At 56.9% G+C, this 19,911-nt stretch overlaps 9 protein-coding genes across 9 annotated transcripts; 5 read left to right on the plus strand and 4 right to left on the minus strand.

Annotated features, from left to right (window-relative positions):
• Positions 1-240: 240 nt before the first annotated feature.
• Positions 241-2,530, minus strand: BCV69DRAFT_280783 (putative maltose permease). The gene has a single exon (XM_025491733.1). The coding sequence runs from the start codon at positions 2,108-2,110 to the stop codon at positions 377-379; it is 1,734 nt and encodes a 577-aa protein (XP_025350333.1). The 5' UTR covers positions 2,111-2,530; the 3' UTR covers positions 241-376.
• Positions 2,531-3,606: 1,076 nt separating this feature from the next.
• BCV69DRAFT_256213 (maltase) lies at positions 3,607-5,781 on the plus strand. The gene is made up of 2 exons (XM_025490594.1): positions 3,607-4,107; positions 4,201-5,781. The coding sequence occupies exons 1-2, from the start codon at positions 3,865-3,867 to the stop codon at positions 5,695-5,697; spliced, it is 1,740 nt and encodes a 579-aa protein (XP_025350334.1). The 5' UTR covers positions 3,607-3,864; the 3' UTR covers positions 5,698-5,781.
• A 300-nt stretch (positions 5,782-6,081) lies between these two features.
• On the plus strand, positions 6,082-7,514 carry BCV69DRAFT_266765 (cytochrome b5). The gene is made up of 5 exons (XM_025490814.1): positions 6,082-6,599; positions 6,696-6,767; positions 6,838-7,008; positions 7,099-7,146; positions 7,225-7,514. Exons 1-5 carry the CDS (start codon positions 6,201-6,203, stop codon positions 7,285-7,287), a joined length of 753 nt encoding a protein of 250 aa, XP_025350335.1. The 5' UTR covers positions 6,082-6,200; the 3' UTR covers positions 7,288-7,514.
• BCV69DRAFT_280786 (hypothetical protein) lies at positions 7,296-8,449 on the minus strand. Its single transcript, XM_025491734.1, has 2 exons — positions 8,327-8,449; positions 7,296-8,226 (listed from the first exon to the last, which is right to left on the minus strand). The coding sequence occupies exons 1-2, from the start codon at positions 8,344-8,346 to the stop codon at positions 7,392-7,394; spliced, it is 855 nt and encodes a 284-aa protein (XP_025350336.1). The 5' UTR covers positions 8,347-8,449; the 3' UTR covers positions 7,296-7,391.
• Positions 8,450-8,740: 291 nt separating this feature from the next.
• Positions 8,741-10,260, plus strand: BCV69DRAFT_280788 (hypothetical protein). Its single transcript, XM_025491735.1, has 2 exons — positions 8,741-9,478; positions 9,560-10,260. Exons 1-2 carry the CDS (start codon positions 8,867-8,869, stop codon positions 10,079-10,081), a joined length of 1,134 nt encoding a protein of 377 aa, XP_025350337.1. The 5' UTR covers positions 8,741-8,866; the 3' UTR covers positions 10,082-10,260.
• On the minus strand, positions 9,861-11,510 carry BCV69DRAFT_280789 (hypothetical protein). Its single transcript, XM_025491736.1, has one exon. It carries the CDS (start codon positions 11,412-11,414, stop codon positions 10,176-10,178), a length of 1,239 nt encoding a protein of 412 aa, XP_025350338.1. The 5' UTR covers positions 11,415-11,510; the 3' UTR covers positions 9,861-10,175.
• A 388-nt stretch (positions 11,511-11,898) lies between these two features.
• BCV69DRAFT_111204 (spindle pole body interacting protein) lies at positions 11,899-15,271 on the plus strand. The gene is made up of 6 exons (XM_025489084.1): positions 11,899-12,955; positions 13,018-13,310; positions 13,386-13,812; positions 13,903-14,184; positions 14,259-14,423; positions 14,494-15,271. The coding sequence occupies exons 1-6, from the start codon at positions 12,173-12,175 to the stop codon at positions 14,968-14,970; spliced, it is 2,427 nt and encodes an 808-aa protein (XP_025350339.1). The 5' UTR covers positions 11,899-12,172; the 3' UTR covers positions 14,971-15,271.
• BCV69DRAFT_111205 (hypothetical protein) lies at positions 15,272-18,069 on the plus strand. Its single transcript, XM_025489085.1, has 3 exons — positions 15,272-16,114; positions 16,201-16,829; positions 16,912-18,069. The coding sequence occupies exons 1-3, from the start codon at positions 15,573-15,575 to the stop codon at positions 17,931-17,933; spliced, it is 2,193 nt and encodes a 730-aa protein (XP_025350340.1). The 5' UTR covers positions 15,272-15,572; the 3' UTR covers positions 17,934-18,069.
• Positions 18,070-18,649: 580 nt separating this feature from the next.
• On the minus strand, positions 18,650-19,872 carry BCV69DRAFT_297129 (hypothetical protein; the record flags this gene model as incomplete). The annotated part of the gene is made up of 4 exons (XM_025494084.1): positions 18,650-18,803; positions 18,873-18,925; positions 19,009-19,455; positions 19,627-19,872. 4 exons carry the CDS (start codon positions 19,870-19,872, stop codon positions 18,650-18,652), a joined length of 900 nt encoding a protein of 299 aa, XP_025350341.1.
• Positions 19,873-19,911: the final 39 nt, after the last annotated feature.

The following is a 19,911-nucleotide window of genomic DNA, read 5'->3' on the forward strand; positions in this document are numbered from 1 at the left end:
CTTCCACTACACACTTGTACCACCCGTTTGATGAATACAATAGCTACCCGTGCATGTCCTTGCTGATACTCCTCGCTACGAAGCAGCGCTGATTTCGGGATTCGCAGTTTCCGATTGCGGGACGCGGGGAAGCATGCATGCACAGGCGTAGAGACGACGCAGATGCCGGAACGGGAGCCACGGTGGTCCGGGCGACTGTGCAGTCTCGGGTTCCGGCCCATATTGCAAGGATCCGACAAGACGATCAAGACAATGGCAAGAGCATACGACGATTCTTATTACATATTGCAAGGATGCGACAAGACGATGAGACCAAGACAATGACAAAGCACAATGGAAAACAATGGCAACAGCGGAAGAGGAAGAGCAAGCGCACCTAGGCATTGTAGGTCGCGGTGTGGGTCTGGGTCTGATTACCCTCCTCCTTCTCGTGGCCAGCGCTGCTGATCTTCTCAAGGGAGGAAGAAGCGTGGACAGGCTTGTCTTGCTGAGCGCCAAAGAGCTCCAAACGAGTGGTCCTGAACTTGCGGGCAGGCACTTTGGCCTCGAAGAGAGCATCGAGCTCGAGGTAAGTCCTTCCTGTTGGGTCTGGCAGCCTGAAGAAGCACCAGAGGAACCAGAGGCAAGCTGTACCAGCCCAGAAGAAGCCGCTCTTCGCGCCCCAGTTCCAGGCATCAGGATTGAGCATCCGAGGCGTAATAGCATTCGCAATCAGGCCGCCCAAATTGTAACTATTGCGGCTCAATGCGACTGACTTGGCTCGTAGCTGGGCGGAAGGTACTTCTGCCACCAGAGAATATGCCACAGGCCCCACGGTGAAATCGTAGAAGAAGGTAAAGAGGAGCAACATGGCACCAATAGCCCATTGACCACTAGGGGTGTCTCCGGCTGCGGCCCCAACGGCACCTGTCACCATCAAGATGACGACGGCGACCGCCAGGCCGAAGAGGAACATGAGACGACGATTGAACTTGCTCATGGCGAACCAAGAGAGCACAGTGCCCACAAAGCCCAAAGCAAAGAGGCCAATGGTCATATTGAAGGAATTGTTGACGGAGAAGCCAGCTTGCAAGAAGAAGTACGTCGAGTATCCCATCAGAGGAGCACCACCGAAGACCTGGGCAAGGTAGACCATGACACCGATTTCAGTACGTCGTAGGTTGGTGCCCTTGAAGCAATCGAAGTAGCGGGCACCAGCTCGAGTCTCGCGCTCGAGTTCGGTGGTGAGAATCATCTCATTGATCTTGGCCGTGGCTGCCTCGTGGGTAAACTCGGCGTGAGTACTTGCAAGCTTCCGGAGAGAGGTCTCAGCTTCTGCCAGTCTCTTCTGCCTGACAAGCCACCACGGAGATTCGGGTGCAAAGAGGCAGGCAACGATGATGATAGGGGGCCACACCCACTGCAGAGCGTAGGGAATCTTGTACGCCCAACGTCCGGGGGCATTGAGGCAGGCACGGAGGATTCCTGAGGCGAGGAGCTGACCCATGACCCAGCAGATGTTGTTGTAGGAGGTCAGGACACCACGCAGTTGGAGAGGAGCAATGTCCGCGGCGTAGGTAGTAGTGAGAGTCTGGAAGACGCCCCATGGCATGCCCTGAAGGATCTGCCCTACGAGTAGCACGGGGAGTGAAGTCGCGAAAAAGGGGATGAAGATGAAGGCCACCATCAAGGCGGAGGAGACCATCATGGTCTTCCTGTATCCAAAGCGCTCGCTGACAACACCAACGACTTGAAGACCGAGAATCTCGCCGACCAGAGCGCCGTTGTTGAGGCCCGATTGCCAGGGCGCAGAGATTTCACATACGCCCGCAGCGTTGCAAGTACCAAATCGCCGAGTGAAGGCCGGTTGAGCGTAGAACGAACTCAAGAGCATGAGGTCGTAGCCCTCTTGGACGAGTCCGAGGCCGAAGAGCATGACCCACATGATGGCGTAGGGGTGTCTTCTGATAGTCTCCCAGATGCCGACGCTTTGCTCCTCTTGGGTGACTTGAGCGGCATCGTGAAGCATAGCATCGTAATCCTCGATCTTAGAGGCGACCTTAGCTTGCGCCTTGTCATCGATCCTCGTGACCTCGGTGGCGTTAGCCAGATCGGCTTGAGCTGAAGACATGTCGACTAGACTCTGCTGCCAGAGAACTGAGATGTGGATGAGTGGCGAGGGAGGATGCCGTCGATGGCGAGACGAGGCTGCTTGATGAAGGAGGAGAACGGTATACAAGTCGTAATGTTGGCCTTCCTTTTGTACCTGTACTGGCCTGTGGCGTCTCCTTTGACAGCCTGCAGGTACCTACTGTATTGTTCGACAATCAAGTATGCGTGCGGGGACCCCACGTCGATTGTCTGTTGCCGCGATCGTGGCGTTCTCCTGAATGCTGTGTCCTTGAAGGTGGGCCGCAAAATCTCGCCGTCGGAAAGTCTTACTACAAGTTGTGAAGGTGCTCATACACATGGATTCGTGAAGGAAATGTACGTGTCTGACGGACGAGGCCACCTCGGTGTTCGGCATCTCTGCGTCCGCTGGACAGGGGTGTCGCCCCAACAGGAGGTCACCTGGTCGCCTGCCGGTGCGGCAACGTCGCGCAAATCTGGTGGCTTGACGAGCACACGCGGAGACGGGGAGAATACTCCCCCGCGGGCTAGACTTTCTGTCGCCGACGTGTCGGCGAGACTTTGATTTGCGCCACTCGGGGAGAGCAAGCGAGACCTCCGGCCTGCGATCGGAGGATCGATAATGTCGGCAAGACTACACTGAGTCTCGCCGAGGGGCTTCGCGCGAGAGACGGAGAGATTACCCCGCACTGTCGGGCTGTGGTGCGGCACAATCCCGCCCCGCAACAGGGTAATGCGGGGAGAAGCAAGGTGCGGCAGGCCGAGGTATTGAGCAGAGACTTGCTCAAGTCGAGTGGCAATCTGGGTCACGGGATGGTCGACGGAGAGTCTTCGGCAAGACTCCTGCTGTCTCCAATGTGTGTACGCGATCAGGGCAACGCTATTTGACGCCACAAATCCTCATCAATACTCTTCTTACTTCGCGACGCTGTATTTTACGGCCGGCAGAACAAGCACCGGAAGGTCTACTGGAAACGCCAAGTCTCCATCCCCGCAAACGTCCTCATTCGGGAAGTTCTGGATGTGGGGTAGATCGACCGAAGTAGAAGGCATGATCTTGCCGATGGACTCGCGCAGGAGCTCCAGCTTCGAGACGTGTCCGCCGTGAGCAGCGACCACATAGTCTTACCGCTGCCACTCATGTAGCGGCAGAGCCCGAACGGAGGCTGGAGGAAGAGCGTTCCATGTCCAGAGAGGCCAGTCTTGCCGGTCCGATGGGCCCGTCCAGGAGTCTCGCCGAGAAGACTTACCGAGGTCAACTCACCGTCGACCGGGAGTGGAGTGCACTGCAAGTCCAATAGGGGGTGTCTGATCGTGTTGTTCTGCAGACTCCGTCGTCAATTGCCTGCACCTTTCGCAGCGGAAGCACGTCGCTTGCATTACTTTCGTTCGGGGCCGAAGGAAGCGCGCCCGCGTGGCAGGGTGCGGTGGCCCCTGCACCGCTCCACATCTTCCGGCCCACCGGCGAGATTCGCCAGGGAGTTATCCGTGCCGATACGATCTCCCTCTGCCGTGGTGCCATTGTTGCTTAGGAAGCTTCCTTCCCCCTCTGTAGCTCATCTCTTGCAGGCTCAGCTGTCGTGATCGCGGTGGATTGGCTTCGACTTCCATGCCAAGAGATTATCACGCACCCAGCACACGTTGACTCCTATATAGCAGCACCTCTTCGGCTCATCCACTTTCTGCCCTCCTTTCACCTCCTCTGTTCCCCGGCGCTCGCTCTTGTCTTCTAATTCACTGATCGTGCAACCCAAGATGTCGGCCAAGCAGCCACTAATCACTAAAGGTCCACACAAATGGTGGATGGACGCCATCATCTACCAGATTTGGCCCGCGTCCTTTCAAGACAGCAACGGCGATGGAGTTGGGGATTTGCCGGGTATCCTCTCCCGCTTGGACTACATCAAGTCCACCGGAGCCACAGCCATTTGGATCTCTCCCTTCTACGATAGTCCTCAGCACGACATGGGCTATGACATTGCCAATTACGAAAAGATTGTGAGTATGAGCGGAAGCAGGACGCGAAAAGGCGCTCGCAGCACTCTGGGCGCAGCTTCTCATTCTTCCTCTGTCTGCACCCTTTCTTCGTAGCACGAGCCCTATGGAAACATGGAGGACATGGACGCCATCATCAAAGGTTGCCATGACCGCGGCATGAGAATCTTTTGCGATCTTGTCGTGAATCACACAAGCGACCAGCACGATTGGTTCAAGGCTTCGCGCTCCTCCAAGGACGACCCCAAGAGAGATTGGTACATCTGGAGGCCCGCCAAATACGATGCCGATGGAAACCGTCAGCCACCCAACAACTGGCGCTCTTGCTTCAATCAGTCGGCCTGGGAATGGGATGAGAAGACGCAGGAGTACTACCTACACTTGTTCGTCGTAGAGCAGCCGGACCTCAATTGGGAATGCAAGGCTGCCAGACAGGCCATCCTAGACAGTGCTGTTCGCTTCTGGCTCGACAAGGGCGTTGACGGTTTCCGAATTGACACTGCCAGTCTCTACTCGAAGCCAATGGACTTTCCGGACGCCGAAGTGACCGATCCTGGAGCTCCCCATCAGCCTGCCTTCCACCTCTTCTCCGATGGCCCCAACCTGGAAGGATACCTAAGGGTCCTAGGTAAAGTCTTCAACGAGTACGACAGTATGACCGTGGGGGAGTTTCCAAACGCTTCTTTCGAACGTTCGGTACGAGCGACGTCTGCGGCCGATCCGCAGATGTCGATGAACTTTCACTTTGCCCTGTGCGACTGGAAGCGCGATATGGCAAACGACCCATACCAGCTCACACAGACTGAGACGCTCTCGTCTTTCAAGAGAATTCTTTCGGCTCAACAGACGCACGTCGAAGGCACCGATAGCTGGCCGTCTTTCTTCCTGGAGAACCACGACATAGCGCGCTCGACGTCGCGTTACATCTCTGACGCGCCCGAGTGGCGCGTGGCCTCCGCAAAGGTCCTGGCCTGCTTGATGGCGACTGCGTCCGGCACGCTGTATATCTACCAAGGTCAGGAGCTTGGTCAGGTCAACTTCTCTCCGGAGTGGCCTCTGGAAGAGTACCTGGACGTTGGCTCCATCAACTACATTAAGCTGGTCAAGGAACGTGGTGGCGACCTCAAGCAGGCTCACAAGGGCCTTGCTGCGCTTGCTCGCGATCATGCTCGTACGCCAGTGCAGTGGAGCAGTGAAGCCAATGCAGGATTCAGCACAGCAAAGCCCTGGATGAGAGTCGCAGACGAATACAAGTCGATTAACATGGCTGACGAGGACAAGGATCCCAAGTCGGTGTTGAGCTTCTACCGCAAGGCGATCGCCCTGCGCAAGGAGCACCTCGATACCTTTGGCCACGGTCTCTTCAGGCTGACTGACGTGGAGAATGATGACACGATCATCTACTCCAAGCTGGGACCTGATGGCAAGGTTGCCGTCGTGGCGCTCAACTTCACCACCAAGCCCCAGAAGTTCGCGGTGCCGCCCGAGGCCAAGGGACGGAAGTTGCAGCTGCTTCTCTCCTCTCTCCACGATTCGGTGTCTGACGACTCGACTCTTGAGCCCATGGAGGGGAGAATTTACCTCGCTGTATGAAAAGGCGTGAGAATAGAGGGAGAAATTGACCCCTCCCTGACATTAGATTGGTGATGCGATTTGATTAGACGCGTGCAGGAGCCGCCACACAGCGGACGCAACTTGGTCCGCTCACGAACATAACCGACAATGAATAGAACTACACTTCCTCTGATGCGCGTGATGTGACTCATCTTCCTCTCGATGGATTCCCCTGCCTTTTGAACCTGTGTTCTACACTGCTCGATTCGTAGTGAACCAGTCGCCACGAGTACATCCGCTGAACTGTACGCGGCTCGGATGGCGCCGCGTGGGGTGGCCTGAGCTCAGACGGAAGTGGGAACCGGATCGGCAGAGACGATCAATGCGACCCAGTCCCGTGCTGCATCTTGCTCTTCCGGTCCTCACTGATAAGTACGTCCGTCCTTGACGCAATACTTTGTACCTCTATTGACGTACGAGGGAGTTCTCTCTAGTAGCATCGTACCTACGTTGCATTTTAGACTGCCGCTTCTCTGCACGCCATGCCTTCTTCACCCTCCTCTACCCCTCCAGCAGAGGAGACAACTGCGTCCAGCTCCGCCGTCTCCCCAGACACTACCGCTGCAGAGGCAAGACCTCGGCAAGTCGATCCTTCGGACCCCTCCCGAACAGTCGCCTACAAGAAAGCAAACACGCCTTTTCTCGCTCACGCACGCTTCAAGGCGCAGGAGGCGGAGCGACGCAGGGAGAAGAGGAGACAAAAAGGCCTGCCAGAGGACGGGGATGAGGAGGAAGAGCCCTTGGAGCTGCCTGGCCCTAGGACGGTGCTCAAGTGGATGCTACTGATTCTCATTGCGGTGCTGGCAATGGGACAATTCGTGACGGGCGACGTGCTGTATGGCTACAAGGGCAAGTGGAGGAACCCCAAGAAGTGGATCCCAGTGAGTAGGAGAGAGAGGGAGAGGGGAATGGTGGATTGTGAGACTGGGCGGTGAGAGCTAACGTATGCTCTCTTCTCCTCTTCGCATGCCCCGCAGGTGCGGCAAAGGGTATTCACACCGGCCGAGCTAGCCATGTACGATGGCACTGAGCCCTCACGGCCCATCTACGTGAGTCTTCCGGGCGTCGACTCAAGCGCTGCTCCGACCTTCCTGCTCACCTGCCCCTTCCACCCCACAGCTTGCGGTCATGGGCAATGTGTATGACGTGACCAAGGGCAGCAGCACCTACAAGCCTGGCGGAAGCTACTCATTCTTTGCAGGCAAAGACGCCTCGCGGGCATACACGACGGGGTGCTTCAAGACGCACCTGACGCATGACCTTAGGGGTCTGTCTGAGGATCAAGTCGAGGTGAGTGAGAGAGGAATAAAGCAGGGAGGTAATCGATCTGGATAGAGACCAGCGCTGACCCTAAGCTCTACTCCCCTGCACGCGCTACAGCAAGTGCGAGGGTGGGACACCTTCTTTGCCAACAACCCAAAATACTTTGTAAGTGGCAAGTGGCTTCCCAACTGCTTTCGCCGTACGCCTCGCTCACAAGCCTTCCCTTGCCTCATCTCGCCACAGAAAGTTGGCACTGTTCGAACACCTGCGATCAATCCCAGCGCCCCGATCCCGGAGCCATGTTGAGATGGATGGGTGTCCAGAGACCGTACCTTTGCACAGTCATAGTTGAAATTGCAAAGGACCAACATTGTGTCTTGTGATCTGCGCCCACTTCTGCTACACTGCTACTACGATACATCAATGTCTTCCATCTCCTCGTCGTCGTCCTCCTCTTCTTCCTCGAACTCCTCCTGCTCTTCCTCTGCTTGTTCGTCTCCACCAACCTCTTCTTGTCCTGCTGTACCATCCCCACCTACCCCACCCAGCTGACCGTTCAGGCCGCCCGACTCCTGACCCTCCCCACCCACCTCATCCTCAACGTCTGCGTCCACCTCACCAGCATCCTCATCTCCCAGCCGCATCTTAAAGTCGTACGTCTGACCATCCTCATCCGGTCGCCAACGAACGTGATGCCAGGCGCGGAGAGCTCGTCGGGCAAAGTGGTCGTGGTCCTGTAGAGTCTGTAGAATCTGTCGAAGTCGAGCGTCCCCCGCTTCCTCTTCTTGCTGTCCACTCGCACCCCCTTGCATTGCTTCCGGTACCGCCCTCGCTAGTTCGTCATGCTCCACCGCTTCACTGTGCGATTGCGCAACATACGGGTCGAGCTTCGTACGCAGTGCCTCTCCCAGTCGACCGGTCTTGTCCGCTGATGCCTCCAGAGGAACCACAGGTACAGCGACCAAGTGTGGGAGTGGGTTACGCGGATCCGTATATCGCACTCGGGGTACAGATCCTTCCGCTTCCGTCTCCCCTTCTTCCCCACCCCCTCCCGCTCCCGCCTCCCCACCATCTCCGTCTCCGTCTTCGTGGAGAAAGTAGTTGTCCTGCTTTGCTTGATCCTCGAGGGTGCGTTGTAGCTCGTCTAGCTGCGCGGGGAGAAAGGCGGAAGAGGTGGAGGTGAGAGAGGAGGAGAGGGAGTAGGTTTGAGAGACGAGCGTGCCGAAGCGGCTTAGGATCGTTGGCCTGGAGGGGGGAGATGGGAGAGAGTGAAGGGTCAGGAGCAGGGGGAGCATAAGAGCATGAAACGTACTGCATGCTATTGCAACCTCGCGGATCTGCTCACCAGTCGAGGGTCGGCGCCATGGCGACCTCCATCTGCAGCTGTCCAGTGGAGAGGACGAGGGCTTGCAGTCGCTTTTGGATCTGCTGCAATTGGTCCAGCGGTACAGTGGCCGGCGGAGGAAGGCCCGAGAATGGCTGGATGGCTTGAGCGCCCACACCACCAATCCTTCCCGATTCCACTGCTCTCCTCGACATCGTGCTGAGTGTTGTGATGAGATGTGATGGGTTGGTAGCTGGTGGACGATGACCTTCTCCGCACGGTCTTCCGCTCCTTCGACCTCGGAAGTGGGGGATGAACCCTCTGTCGAGCACCTCTGCTTCAAACCCCGCACTGTCAAAGAGGAGCGCGAGGCACGACGCGCTCGGAACCTCGCCTGGGAGACGCTTGGTTCCGTCGTGCGTGGGGCGAGCCAGATCCAATATCACATCCAACCAACCATCACACACATCGGCGAACACTGCTGGTATTCACACGACCCACAGGGACTAGCTCATCGGTTCGAGCCTGGAGTTATCCCGCCACATCGCTGTTCCTCCCGCCATGGCCTCGCCTCCGCTCCACGTGGACGACCTGTCCTTCTCAGACCTTGACCTCATCACAACACCCCCAGCCGGCGCAGCCTCTTCTTCCAACAAACACACCAAAACCTCAACGCGTCCCTCTTTCAAGCCCGCCGCTGCCGCACCACGCTCCTCAACAGCAGGCGCGGCCAACTTGAGACTACTACAAGGCGTGCCCAAGCCTCCTCCAATGGCGGCGGCCAATCGCGCCGCAGGGGGAGGCAACAAGAGGAGGACCAGCTTATTTGTCCCTTCGGCCCTGCCCAAGGCGAACAGCACCACCGCTGACGAGGCAGACGAGAGTGCAGCGGTGGAGCAAGGCGAGGGAGAGGGGGATGACTCGCTGCTAGAGGCCATGAAGAGCTCCAAGCCTCGTGAGCCTGCCCTCCCCACCCTTCCTGCCTCCTTCCATCAGCAGCGCCCGACTAGGAGTGCGAATGCTGCCGCAGATGAAGAAGCCGAGTCTGCTGGTGGAGAAGGTGAAAGTGAGACAAAGGAGCAGGTGCAGAGGCAGTTGGAGGATCTCAGCAAGATGAACAGCAGCTTCGAGGCATACGAGAGGATGCTGCAGGGGACCGTTGGACAGATTGACGTGAGTGTGGAGGAGTGAGAGCCGAGTCGAGTACGCCGCATTGCCTACTGACGGTCCCGCCCACCTCTCTCCCCTCTTTAGCTCTTCGGAAACCGTCTCGAAGCAACGTCCTCGCTCCTCTCTTCGTACATCGATCTCCTGCGGCGCTCCGCAAGCCACCAAAGCTTGCTCCTCAACCCCTCCTGGCAGGGGCAGACCGAGGACAAGATCCAGCACGCAGAAGCGATGCGCGATCTGGAAGAGCAAATGGAGAAGCGAAGGCGCCAGAGGGAGGAAGAAGAGGAGAGGGAAGAGCAAGAACGCCTGCGTAGGGAGCAGGCCATCGAGGAGGAAGAGTACAGAAGGTCCATGATGGCTACTTCTACTGCGAGGGGAGGTCGAGGTAGGGGGACCGGGGTGAGAGGAAGGCCGACGACGACTGGAGCTGGCACGGCAGGACGCGGAGGAGCATCCACAACAGCAACACGCGGGAGGGGCGCTCCCCCTCCCGCTCGAGGTGGACTCGCAGGTCGTCCCAGCGGTATCCCAGCTCCCACCACAGCCCGCAGCGCATCCGCCGGTGTGAGAGGTTCAACTCGCGGAAGGGGTACCAGTGCAAAGTGAAATGGTATGCAGAACTCGCGATGTCTATTTGTACAGTACTCTAGTCTCCCACTCTTGTAACACCTCCCTCGTAGACCCTGTCAACCCTCCATTGTCACGCCCAACCGAGCGCAAAGACTGTCATCCAACGATTACGAATCAGGACACCGCCATTCTCCTTTTTCTCCTCTTCTCTCTCCTCCAGCACAAAGGCCCTTCGTCGGCCGGTGAGGCGAGGCGCCCTTCCCGCATCTATCACCGTCGTCGTCGTCGTCGTCGGAGCGCCCGTGTCTCCCGCTGCCACTCCCGCCTCTGCCTCCTCTTCGTCCTCTGCAGCCAGCTCCAGCTCGCAGACGAAGCGTGGTGCATTCCAGAGCGGGTAAGCAGAGGCGGACGATGCCTCTCCCAGACGAGCTTGCTCCTGCTTGACAACGAGTTCCTCCTCAGCTGGAAGAGCAGGCAAGAGGGAGGAGCTTCCAGGCGCTTCTTGCAAGACCAAGCCAAAGCGGTGTGCTCGCCGAATAAAGGAGAGAAGCGTTTCCCTTCCCGTGTGGAAGCCCGAAACGAGAAGGACCAGAGGCGTTGAATGTGTTTCACCGCCCTTGCCTGTTTCCTGAGCTCGTGCAGGCTTGGCCAATAGCTGAGAGACAGACTTGAGCAGCACCTCGTGCGAGAGCGAGTCCCAGACGCAGTCCGCCAGCAGAATCCGATCGAACCTCCCACCACTGCTGCTCGCCTGGCTCTCCACACCTCGAGCGACACCAGCCCGCTTCTTCTCTCGGCGGATCGTGTCCATGGTATCCTCCAAGTCCTCAGTATTGGTGCCCCAGCTAAACCCCACAGCCCTTATCCCCGTCTTGATCTCTGCAGGCTCAAAGTTGGAAGCTACATTGAAACGCAGCGTCTCAATCAAGGGTGGAGCATCGTAGTCCGTGACCAGGGTGGAGGAGGCCCCACCCAGCCTGTGGGCTACCATGCCGGGAATGCCTGTCCCGCAGCCGAGCTCTAGCACGGTAAGACCTTGGACGTTCCATGGTGAGCTTGCAGAGGGGGAGGCCTCTACTGCTGCTGCTGCGAGGAGATCGGCGAGGATTAGCCCAGAGCGCCATTGACGGTGTGCGAAGATCAGAGGTACAGAGGCCGGAGGTATCCTGACTGAGAAGTCATGCTGTTGATGTCCGGCAGCTTCGACTCCGTTTGCTGGCTGACAGTGCTCCGCCGAGGGAAAAAGGGGACAGGGTCGATACACCAGCCGATCTTCTGGCAGACCAAGACTGGGATGAAAGGCGCGCTGTGTGGTCCGGGGGGCAGTGATCTCGACTTGTGCAGAGGCTACAGCTTCGACGATGGTCATCTTTTGAGCTCGACGGTCATCCTCAGCCTTCGTTGGATCATGTAGATTGGGGTTGAAAGCGTAAAGGCAGATCTTCTTTCCCCCCTCGTCCTTTTGAGGCGACCATGTTCTGCCTAAATTCCACTCCTCCTTCCGCCTCTTGTGCTTCTCCACAGCGGAGTCGAGGCGGAAGTGCCGGTGCAACGCAATGCCGACGGGATCAAAGCTCATTGTTCCCTCGACCTATTCGTGGCTCACATCTCCCTCCTTCCACACAGATACCCTGATACCCTGCGAGCTCTGCTCACTCTCCTCGACCTCCTCCCTGCACTACCTGCTGCGATACCCTCACAGCCTGCCATGGCCGCGGTCACCTTCCCTTATGCCGAGAGCAGCAGCTCCAGCAGCAGAGCAGGCACTGGCAGCGGTAGTGCAAGCACGGGCAGAAAGGCAAGCAGTAGCAGGTCCGAGACTTCGACGTCTGGATTCACTCCTCGTCTGAGACTCGATGCTCGCATATCGGCCCTCTCAACGGCTCCGGCTCCGGCTGAAGCGCCAGAGCCGCCGAAGCCCCAACACTGCTCCTTTGTGATGCTGGCAGAGTTTGACATTGATAGAGGTTCGACGCTGGCTCATGTTTGGCCCGATAGAGATGCAATTGGAGGACATGATGATCAGTGAGTAGGCAAGGGCTTGCGTATGTTGTCTGGGTCAACTCACAGCCGCGTCTTCCGGCTCAACTCGATCCCACTCGACTCCTCAGTACCCTAGCAGAGCTCATGTTACCCGATGGCGCACACGCTCGTTCAGAGGACTGGACAGTGTTCTTCCTCCCAGACGCCGAAGCGGGACCATCAAAGTCCTCCTCCAGCTCATCTCAGCCTGATCTCACATATGTGATTAATCTCGTCCGTACCAAGCACGACTCGAGCGTGCGGAGAGGAGCTTTGGTGAAAGCATTGGCCATTGGGACCAAGCATCCCTGCCTGCACGTCTTCAAGCCCGCCCTCGTCCTCGCCTTGGATGAGTACTTCTCAAGTGGAGGACATTCCTCCTTGGAGCAGCTCTATGAGGCCATAAATGCCATTGACTTGTCTCCCATGCCAAGATTCACCCGAGCTGAGAAAGTTGTTCTGCGAGCCAGTGAACGCAAGGACCTCTTCATCGATCGTTTCGTGACACCAGATTCAGGAGATCAGGGGGCTGCCCCGAACACTGCGAACGGCTACCAGCCCAGTCATGACTCGGCAAGCAAGACTGCGAGCCACCCCTCGGTAGACCATTCAGCGCGGCCGCCCTTGACGCCCATCGCGCCAGCTCAAATGTCTCGCAGACCATCAGCTGCGTCTTTACGCAGTGCAATGATGGCGACTAGAATCGGATCTTTCACTGCGAGCGCTCCAGCGCCACCTCCTACGCCCGCCGCGACCGGACCAGATAGTCCTACGATGCTGACGAATGCAGGTAAAGATACCCACTTTTGGGTCACTGGGCTACACTATGGGAAGGTTGACGTGCCGATACGGTGGCCTACGGATAATTGGGACGATGAAATTGGAGAAGTGAGTCAGATCAGTGTGGCCGAAGAAGAAGTGATATTCACGCTGTCTCTTCTCCCCGACAGTACTCCCTCTCATTGCTGTTCCAAACCTTCTCTTCGCAAACAGTCTCAGGACCAATACACGCTCAACTTCACACAAATGGTCCGCAAACCCACCCAATGCTGCTGCTCTTCAATGCCATCGTGACGTACAAGCGTGTTATATTCCTAGGACATAGTCTGCCTGCCGCTACTGTTGCTGGGCACGTATTGGCTGCTGCTGCTCTTGGCAGCGGATGCGGAGCCGTCATACCGGGAGTCAAGGAGAGGGTAAGCCCGTATGCGAATCTGATGAGTCTTGACGTGCTAGAGCGAACGTGAGTAATGGCGGGAGATCTACAGGCCTCTTCTTCCTTTGCCCTGTCTGAACCTCACCACTGTCTTCTTTCCAGACCTGGGTACATCGCTGGAGTCACCAACCCTAGATTCGAGGAGCTGAGATGCTGGGACCTGCTCTGCAACGTAGAGACGGGACGGATCACAGTTCACAAGGACATTGAGGTCGCTCCCCGTCTAGCCTTGACGCAGAACCAGATCAGTCCAGCCAGCACCGCTCTAGGAGGGGGCATCGCAAGCGCTAGCGGGTCCTATGGCTTGACCAATCACAAGACCACACTGTCGGGTGATGCCGCCTCGGATACTTCGATGGCATGGTCTGATGGGCCAGGCGCAGGTAGCGGAAGAAGTCGTGGCGCCAGTACGCTGGGTAAGAGTCGAGGTGCTGCTGTTGTTGGAGAGTTCGGAGCCCTGGCGGGTGGCATTGTTGGTGGCGCTGGTGATCCCAGGCTGGAGTCGGCGGACTCGACGTTCATGGATGAGGTGAGTCAGCTAGGAGGTATATTGCTGGGAGATACTGGTCATACTGACGGTCCGTAACGGTCGGCCATACTGCCTACTTTGTCTCTGCAGCTCCACAGCGCGATACAAAATCGCTGCTCCGAATCATACTTGCGCTCCAGAGTCACCGAGTATGTATCCACCTTTGCAAGACACATCACTCGCCACGACGATTACTTTCACGGCACAGCCGCACCCGAGCTACACAGGATCCCGCACCAGCCGTACCTCAACGGTCAGCTCGGCAGTGGAACAGCGTTCGGCGATCGAGAGGGGGAGGCAAGGGAGTTGATGGCCAATGCTCAGAGAGTGGAGGGTTTCAGGAGCTCCGCAGGCTACGAGTTGTGGTCAAAGGTGAGATGACGCTCGACTTGTTTTTGGCCCCTCGAATGGCTTTCCGACTTTACGCTCTTCTCCCTTTTGCGCAGGCCGATGCCATTTGCCGTCTCGATACCTCTTTAATACCGGGACTGGACCTGTGGCATCAAATCTGCCGACTCAGAGGACGTGGTAAAGCGATGCAGATAGCCGAAGCAGAGCTCGTCTTTGCAACCCTCGTTAAGAGTTTGAACAACGACGGTCAGGTCATCGAGGTGGGTTTGTCTGCGAGCCTTTTGATCCATCTTGGCCTACCGTATTGACCGGCGCTCTTTCCTTGTTCAGCTTCTTTCCGTTTGTCCCCCTCACTCTGGCGGTCTAGCGCCTATCGCGCTCGGTCTTTACCACCCTACACCCTCAGTGCGCCTGGCTGCATGCGAGATCCTCACAAGGATAACGAACCATCGCTTCGCCGGCTTGCAAGCAGTGCAGTCCCTCTCACTCTTCCACCGTCTAGCCTTCGCACGGGTGCAGAGCGAGAGACAGGACTGGATGAATCGCTCGGTGGTCCCGAGTGAAGGGAGAACAGAAGCGGGTACAGCGCCTCCCTCTGCATCGGTTCGGGCTAGCTACTATACTGGCGGCAATGGACGCGCTTCTCCCCCTACGTCACGGTCGGATCGAGATTCCTTTCATCCTGGACATGGCTCGAATCTCACAAATGAAAGCGCAGCGGGTGTACGTCGTGGCACAATGTCAGTAGGAGCTAATGGGCCACCAGGGTCGAGGATGTCCACTTTCGCTTCGTCTTCGAATGACTGAAGGAGGTGGAGGGTGGAGTGACGGACCTCAAACGTGTACTTTTACGGAGCCAGCACTCTCTGGGGCAGTAATGCGAATGCCTTCACGAATCTATGCAGGTCGAAGTAGTTCTCCTTCTTAGGCTCATGGACTATGATAACAACCGCACCAACGGGAGCAGCGTAGCGACAGGGTCTGCTTTTCTGATGGCCTTCAAGCTCGTCCTCTTTGCAAAGGTGGAGGAAAGAAGCAGGTGATTGCTGTGATGTGATGTGATGTGATATGGTAGCGTGTGGCTTGTGAGGGACCAGAGCAAAGCGTTCCTGACTATTGTCTGGGCGTGGGAAGGAGAGAGACCTTGATTGCTATTGCGCTCACGACTGCCAGGGTCAGAAGTCGACGGAAGAGCGTGGCGATCGACGATGACTAGGCACTGGCGGAGTGCGCTCGAGTAGCAATCGTCAGAGGTGGTCAGGGCCAGGGCGAAGCTGTATAGCTCAGGAGACACGGCGTGGGTATTCGGCCGAGGCTCATAGCAACTCGCAGCTCATGCAGAGGGGGGGACAGGGATCAGGGCGAGTTCGCTTGCAGCCGGCAAAATCAAGGTCGTGTTTACCTCGGCAATGCAATATCCTGCATTATCGGGCGTAAGCGGGGCCGCCGGCTCTAGTATCCCAGGCACAGCCAAAGTAAATTCTCAAAGGTATGAAGCTGCGCAGCACTGTATAAGAGGTACCATATTGCGAGCTGCAGCATTCGCACGTCCTCACAAGGAGACCACACTCGCTTCCCTCACATTGATCACACAACAGAGTCGCCTTCGGTCTCCTCTCACAGCGGAAGCATATATCCCTTGTCTCAGCTGCCGCTGGTCACAGAGCAAAGCCGCTTTTGACGCCACAATCGGACAATCGTACGGACGTAGAATTGCCAATCATCCAGACCATTTACCGCATCGTCCTCTGCACTCATCACATTCTGCCAAAATGGTCGTCCATCGTGCACGAACGCCAGCGTGCTTGTCGCTTCTCATCCCATCCCTGCTGCTCCTCTACATCTGTTTACCAACCGCAACAGCTATCAATTGGATGAGTACCCCCGAGCTCATCAAGGACCTCACCGTCTATCAGTCCTTTGTGGCTGCTACTGTTGGACTCCAGCTATGGTGAGACCAGTACCTGTCGACACTCATACGCAGCACGCAGCATACTGACTCGCCAACACTCGTACCTCCCTTGCGCGTCTCCACAGGGAATCTATCATCAGCTTTCCCTTTGAGTGGCGATACTTGACTCGACAGCGAAGATGGAAGCATGGTATGGCAGCCTACCTCATCATCCGCTACGGCACTTGGGTCCACCTCATCTGCGTACTCATCAACATCCACGCCACCCATCACATTGACTGTGAAGCAACCATGATCGTCTTGCTCGTATCCCTCAGTCTGGCCACCCTGGCCACTAGCCTCATCTTCGTCGTGAGGTGCATCGCAGTCTGGAAAAGGAACAAGTGCATCTCCTACGGTCTCGGTGCTCTCTGGCTCGCCACAGCCGCTGTCCACCTCTCCAGTCCTGCAAGACTCAAGTCGCTCTGGAGTCCAACAGGCTGTCAATCAGTCTTTGTCAGGCCTATGTGGGAGTACAATATGGCCTACGTCACCATCCAGATACTCGACACTACCACTTTCGGTCTCAGTGCATGGCGACTCAGGACCATGAGGACGCAAGGATTTGCCAAGGTCCTCTTCGCTCAGGCATGCGTCTTCATCGGCATCACCGCTACCCTCAACTGCGCATGTATGGTACTGGCCTACATCAGCCCCAACCCTGTCCTCACGTACTTCATCTCGCCCATTGCTCTGACTGTCTCTGGTGTACTAGGTGAGTCATGCGAATGCTGCGAGAAAGGAAGAGAGTCTGTGGAAGCTGATGGAGATACTATCTTTCATCATGTGCTTCGAAGCCTGTCGCTCTTTCCGAGACCTTCAAGCTCACGCACAGCGCGCCGGGACCATCGTCACTGGCTCAGGCCGAGCCTACACGGGAGGTGCCTCAATCCAGCCACCCAGTCCAGACAGCAGCGTCGCACCTTATTCTGCAAGCACAAAGGAAGCATTCGATCTCGATGCTGCGAAGGGACGGGCTCTTGGTAGGCGAAGACGATCGGACTGGCTCACGAGGACAGGCTTCGACGATGATGAGGATCCCATTGAGCTGCCTACCCTTCCCATGGCTGCGGCTCACGCTCCCGATAATGCTGATGGCATTACGCAGCACCCCGGTCGAACTTCAACCCGCCAGCGTCGTACCTCTGCCACTCCTCGAACTAGTTCCAACTTGGATGCCAAAGGCTCTACCACTGCATTCCACGGTTTCCTTTTGCCCGAAGAAGAAGAAGAACATCGCCTCGACGCCCTCGCCGCAAAGCACCAGCAAAGCCTTGCAGCACGACAGAATGCAGCTCGATCTATGACTTCCACTTCTCTGCCTCTTCCTGGGAATGACGAAAGCGACCACACGATTCGTGCCCGCAATGTCGTCGCTTCGGAGCAAACTCAACACGTACCTCAGTTGCAGAGCCCTAGAAAGCAAAACGGCCCACACACGTTCATCGACATGCGAGGGATGCGAACGGAGAACGACATTGGTCCCGGTCCTGTCCCTCGTCCTGGCACTCGAAAGGCACGCATCGATGATGGTACTCCCAGGAAGGAAAAGCGCACCGTTGATGGGACTCTCTTCACAGACGAGACGGTCACTACCGCTAGCAAGCCCAACAGTATCAAGACTCAGCATATCCGTGCTGCTGGAGAGTATGCCTCCCCCAATGCGGTGAGCGGATTCAGCTCTAAACGCAGCTCGGGCCTTTCTGGTGACTCGAGTGATGCGCACGCTATCGATATCGACAGCATCGAGGACGGAAAGGACTCTCGCTCAGTCGCTGTCGGCATCACCTGTCATAGAGAGGTACACATCGACGGCTGAGACTGGCCAACGTCGACCCTGCAGATCGATAGTTACAGCTGCTACGACTCGCTTCCCTTCTTCTCGCAGCAAGCAACACCCTAGTACCTCGCTTCCTGCTCTCTGCTCACTGCCCCGTGCTCTTTCTCTTCCTTTCCCACCTTGCTTCGTCCTTTCGTCCTGCTTCCTCCTCTCCGGCCCAAGCCGATTGCCGTCACCGTCATCCCCCAACCAGCAGCACCAGCAGCAGCAGCAGCAGTAGCTCGCGTCAGCTCTTGTCAACATCCCAACGTCACCCCACCCCAAATGTCATCCAAAGGCCAGAGAAGGGGTCGAAGCCCCTGTCCTCCTTCTCTCTCTCTCTTCTTGTCATGTTCATCCTTGCCTCTTCTTCTTTTGCATACATATATGCACCTGTCGCTTGGCTTGCTTGCTTGGCTTGCTTGGCTTGTTGCTCAGCAGCGATCCTGCTCTTTCTTTCGGCCTTGTTCTTTTTCTTTTCAAATGAATGAGAAAATAATGTCACCAGCACAGAGGCGATCATGACAATGGCACGACCGTTGCTATGGGTTGGACGTAGAAGCAAGCTGAGCTGAGGAGAGACAGTACAGACGTGACAATATGGTCTGCCCCTTGATCACGTACAGTCAACCCGTTTCCAGGGGAGTCCCACTCCTGGTCGTTGCTTTCCCACTGTCCCTTCCCTTCCCCGCCCACCGAATGGCAGAGGTCCTCTCTCACCTCCTCGAGCTCATCCCCGTCGAGCTCAATCCACTCTGGCTCCGCTTCGGGTCCTTGAATCTCAAGTGGGCCTCGTAAAAGCTCAACAGATGTTGTGGACACTTCTTCTTTGCTACTTGCAGCGGGTAGATTAGACAGACGCCGTCCGGACTGTGAAGAACGAAGGGGGAGGAGGTGAAATGAGTAAAGGCAGAAGGAGGAAGAGCGCCTAGGACTTACAAGTCTAGGTAGGCCTGCACGTCCCCATTGGGCTCTCTCTCGAGGGTGTTGACCTGGACAGCGATAGAGGCGAGCACTCGGTCAGGATTCGTAGTGCCATACGAGCGCATCTTGCCTCAGCCCACCGACTACTCACCCGTACCACGACGTCTTCCCAGCTGTCCATCGGATCATACTTGTCCTTCCACTCCTTCTCCATTGCAAGCCAAGTCGCATCATCCACATCATAGTCCAGCTCCTCTTCGTCCACTTGCTCCTCCTCTTCCTCCTCCTCCTCTTCTTCTTCTTCCTGCACCGGCACAGCTTCCGCTGCCCTCTTCTTTGCCGAAGCAGAAGAAGAGCTCGGTTGCGTTACAGGTTCCTTTGTCTTTGGCGAAGGGTGTCCTCCCCCTCTGAGGTTGAGATGTGCAGGAAGACTGGTAGGGGGAAGCGCCTTTGCTTTCTCCTTTACTATGGGGCTTTGAGACTTGGATGTAGAGGCGTGACCGCGCTTGGCTGCCTCGTGCTGCGCTTGTCTACCTGGTTGGCGGGCGTTGGGAAGGGATCGCCAGTAGCTTCGCACCGTCTCTGGTTGCATGTGGTCCTATGGTACGCAGAAGTAGATGGCCAAAGCATTAGCAGTCAGCGCGCCGCCTCAGTCAAATCCTCTGGGAGCGTCCGTGTTGCAGTCTGGGAATGTCGAGCTCAGAGCCCTCTCGTCCCAGGTCCAACCAACGCTCAGCTCCCAGTCCCTAGCCTCAAGTACGATACTCACCTCGGGCTCCCACGTATTCTCTGCATCATCATACCCCACCCACTTGACCAGGAACAACCACCCTCCTTTACTCTTCTTGTGATCCACAATTCCCTCAACTTCGTAATCCTCACCCTCCTCCTCCTCCTCGTCTCCAGAAGCAGAATCGACGGCCGTTGCAGGTTCTGCCTCTTCTGCTGCTGAATTGGAGCGGACGCGATTGCGTGAAGATGAGCCAGAGGCGGTGAGTTTGGTCTGGGTGACCATTGTTCGGAGGCGCTACGAGGGGATGAGCGGGTGTGTGCG

Source organism: Pseudomicrostroma glucosiphilum (assembly GCF_003144135.1).
Source record: "Pseudomicrostroma glucosiphilum strain MCA 4718 unplaced genomic scaffold BCV69scaffold_2, whole genome shotgun sequence".
In the NCBI taxonomy this organism is placed as follows: Eukaryota; Fungi; Basidiomycota; class Exobasidiomycetes; order Microstromatales; family Microstromataceae; genus Microstroma; species Microstroma glucosiphilum.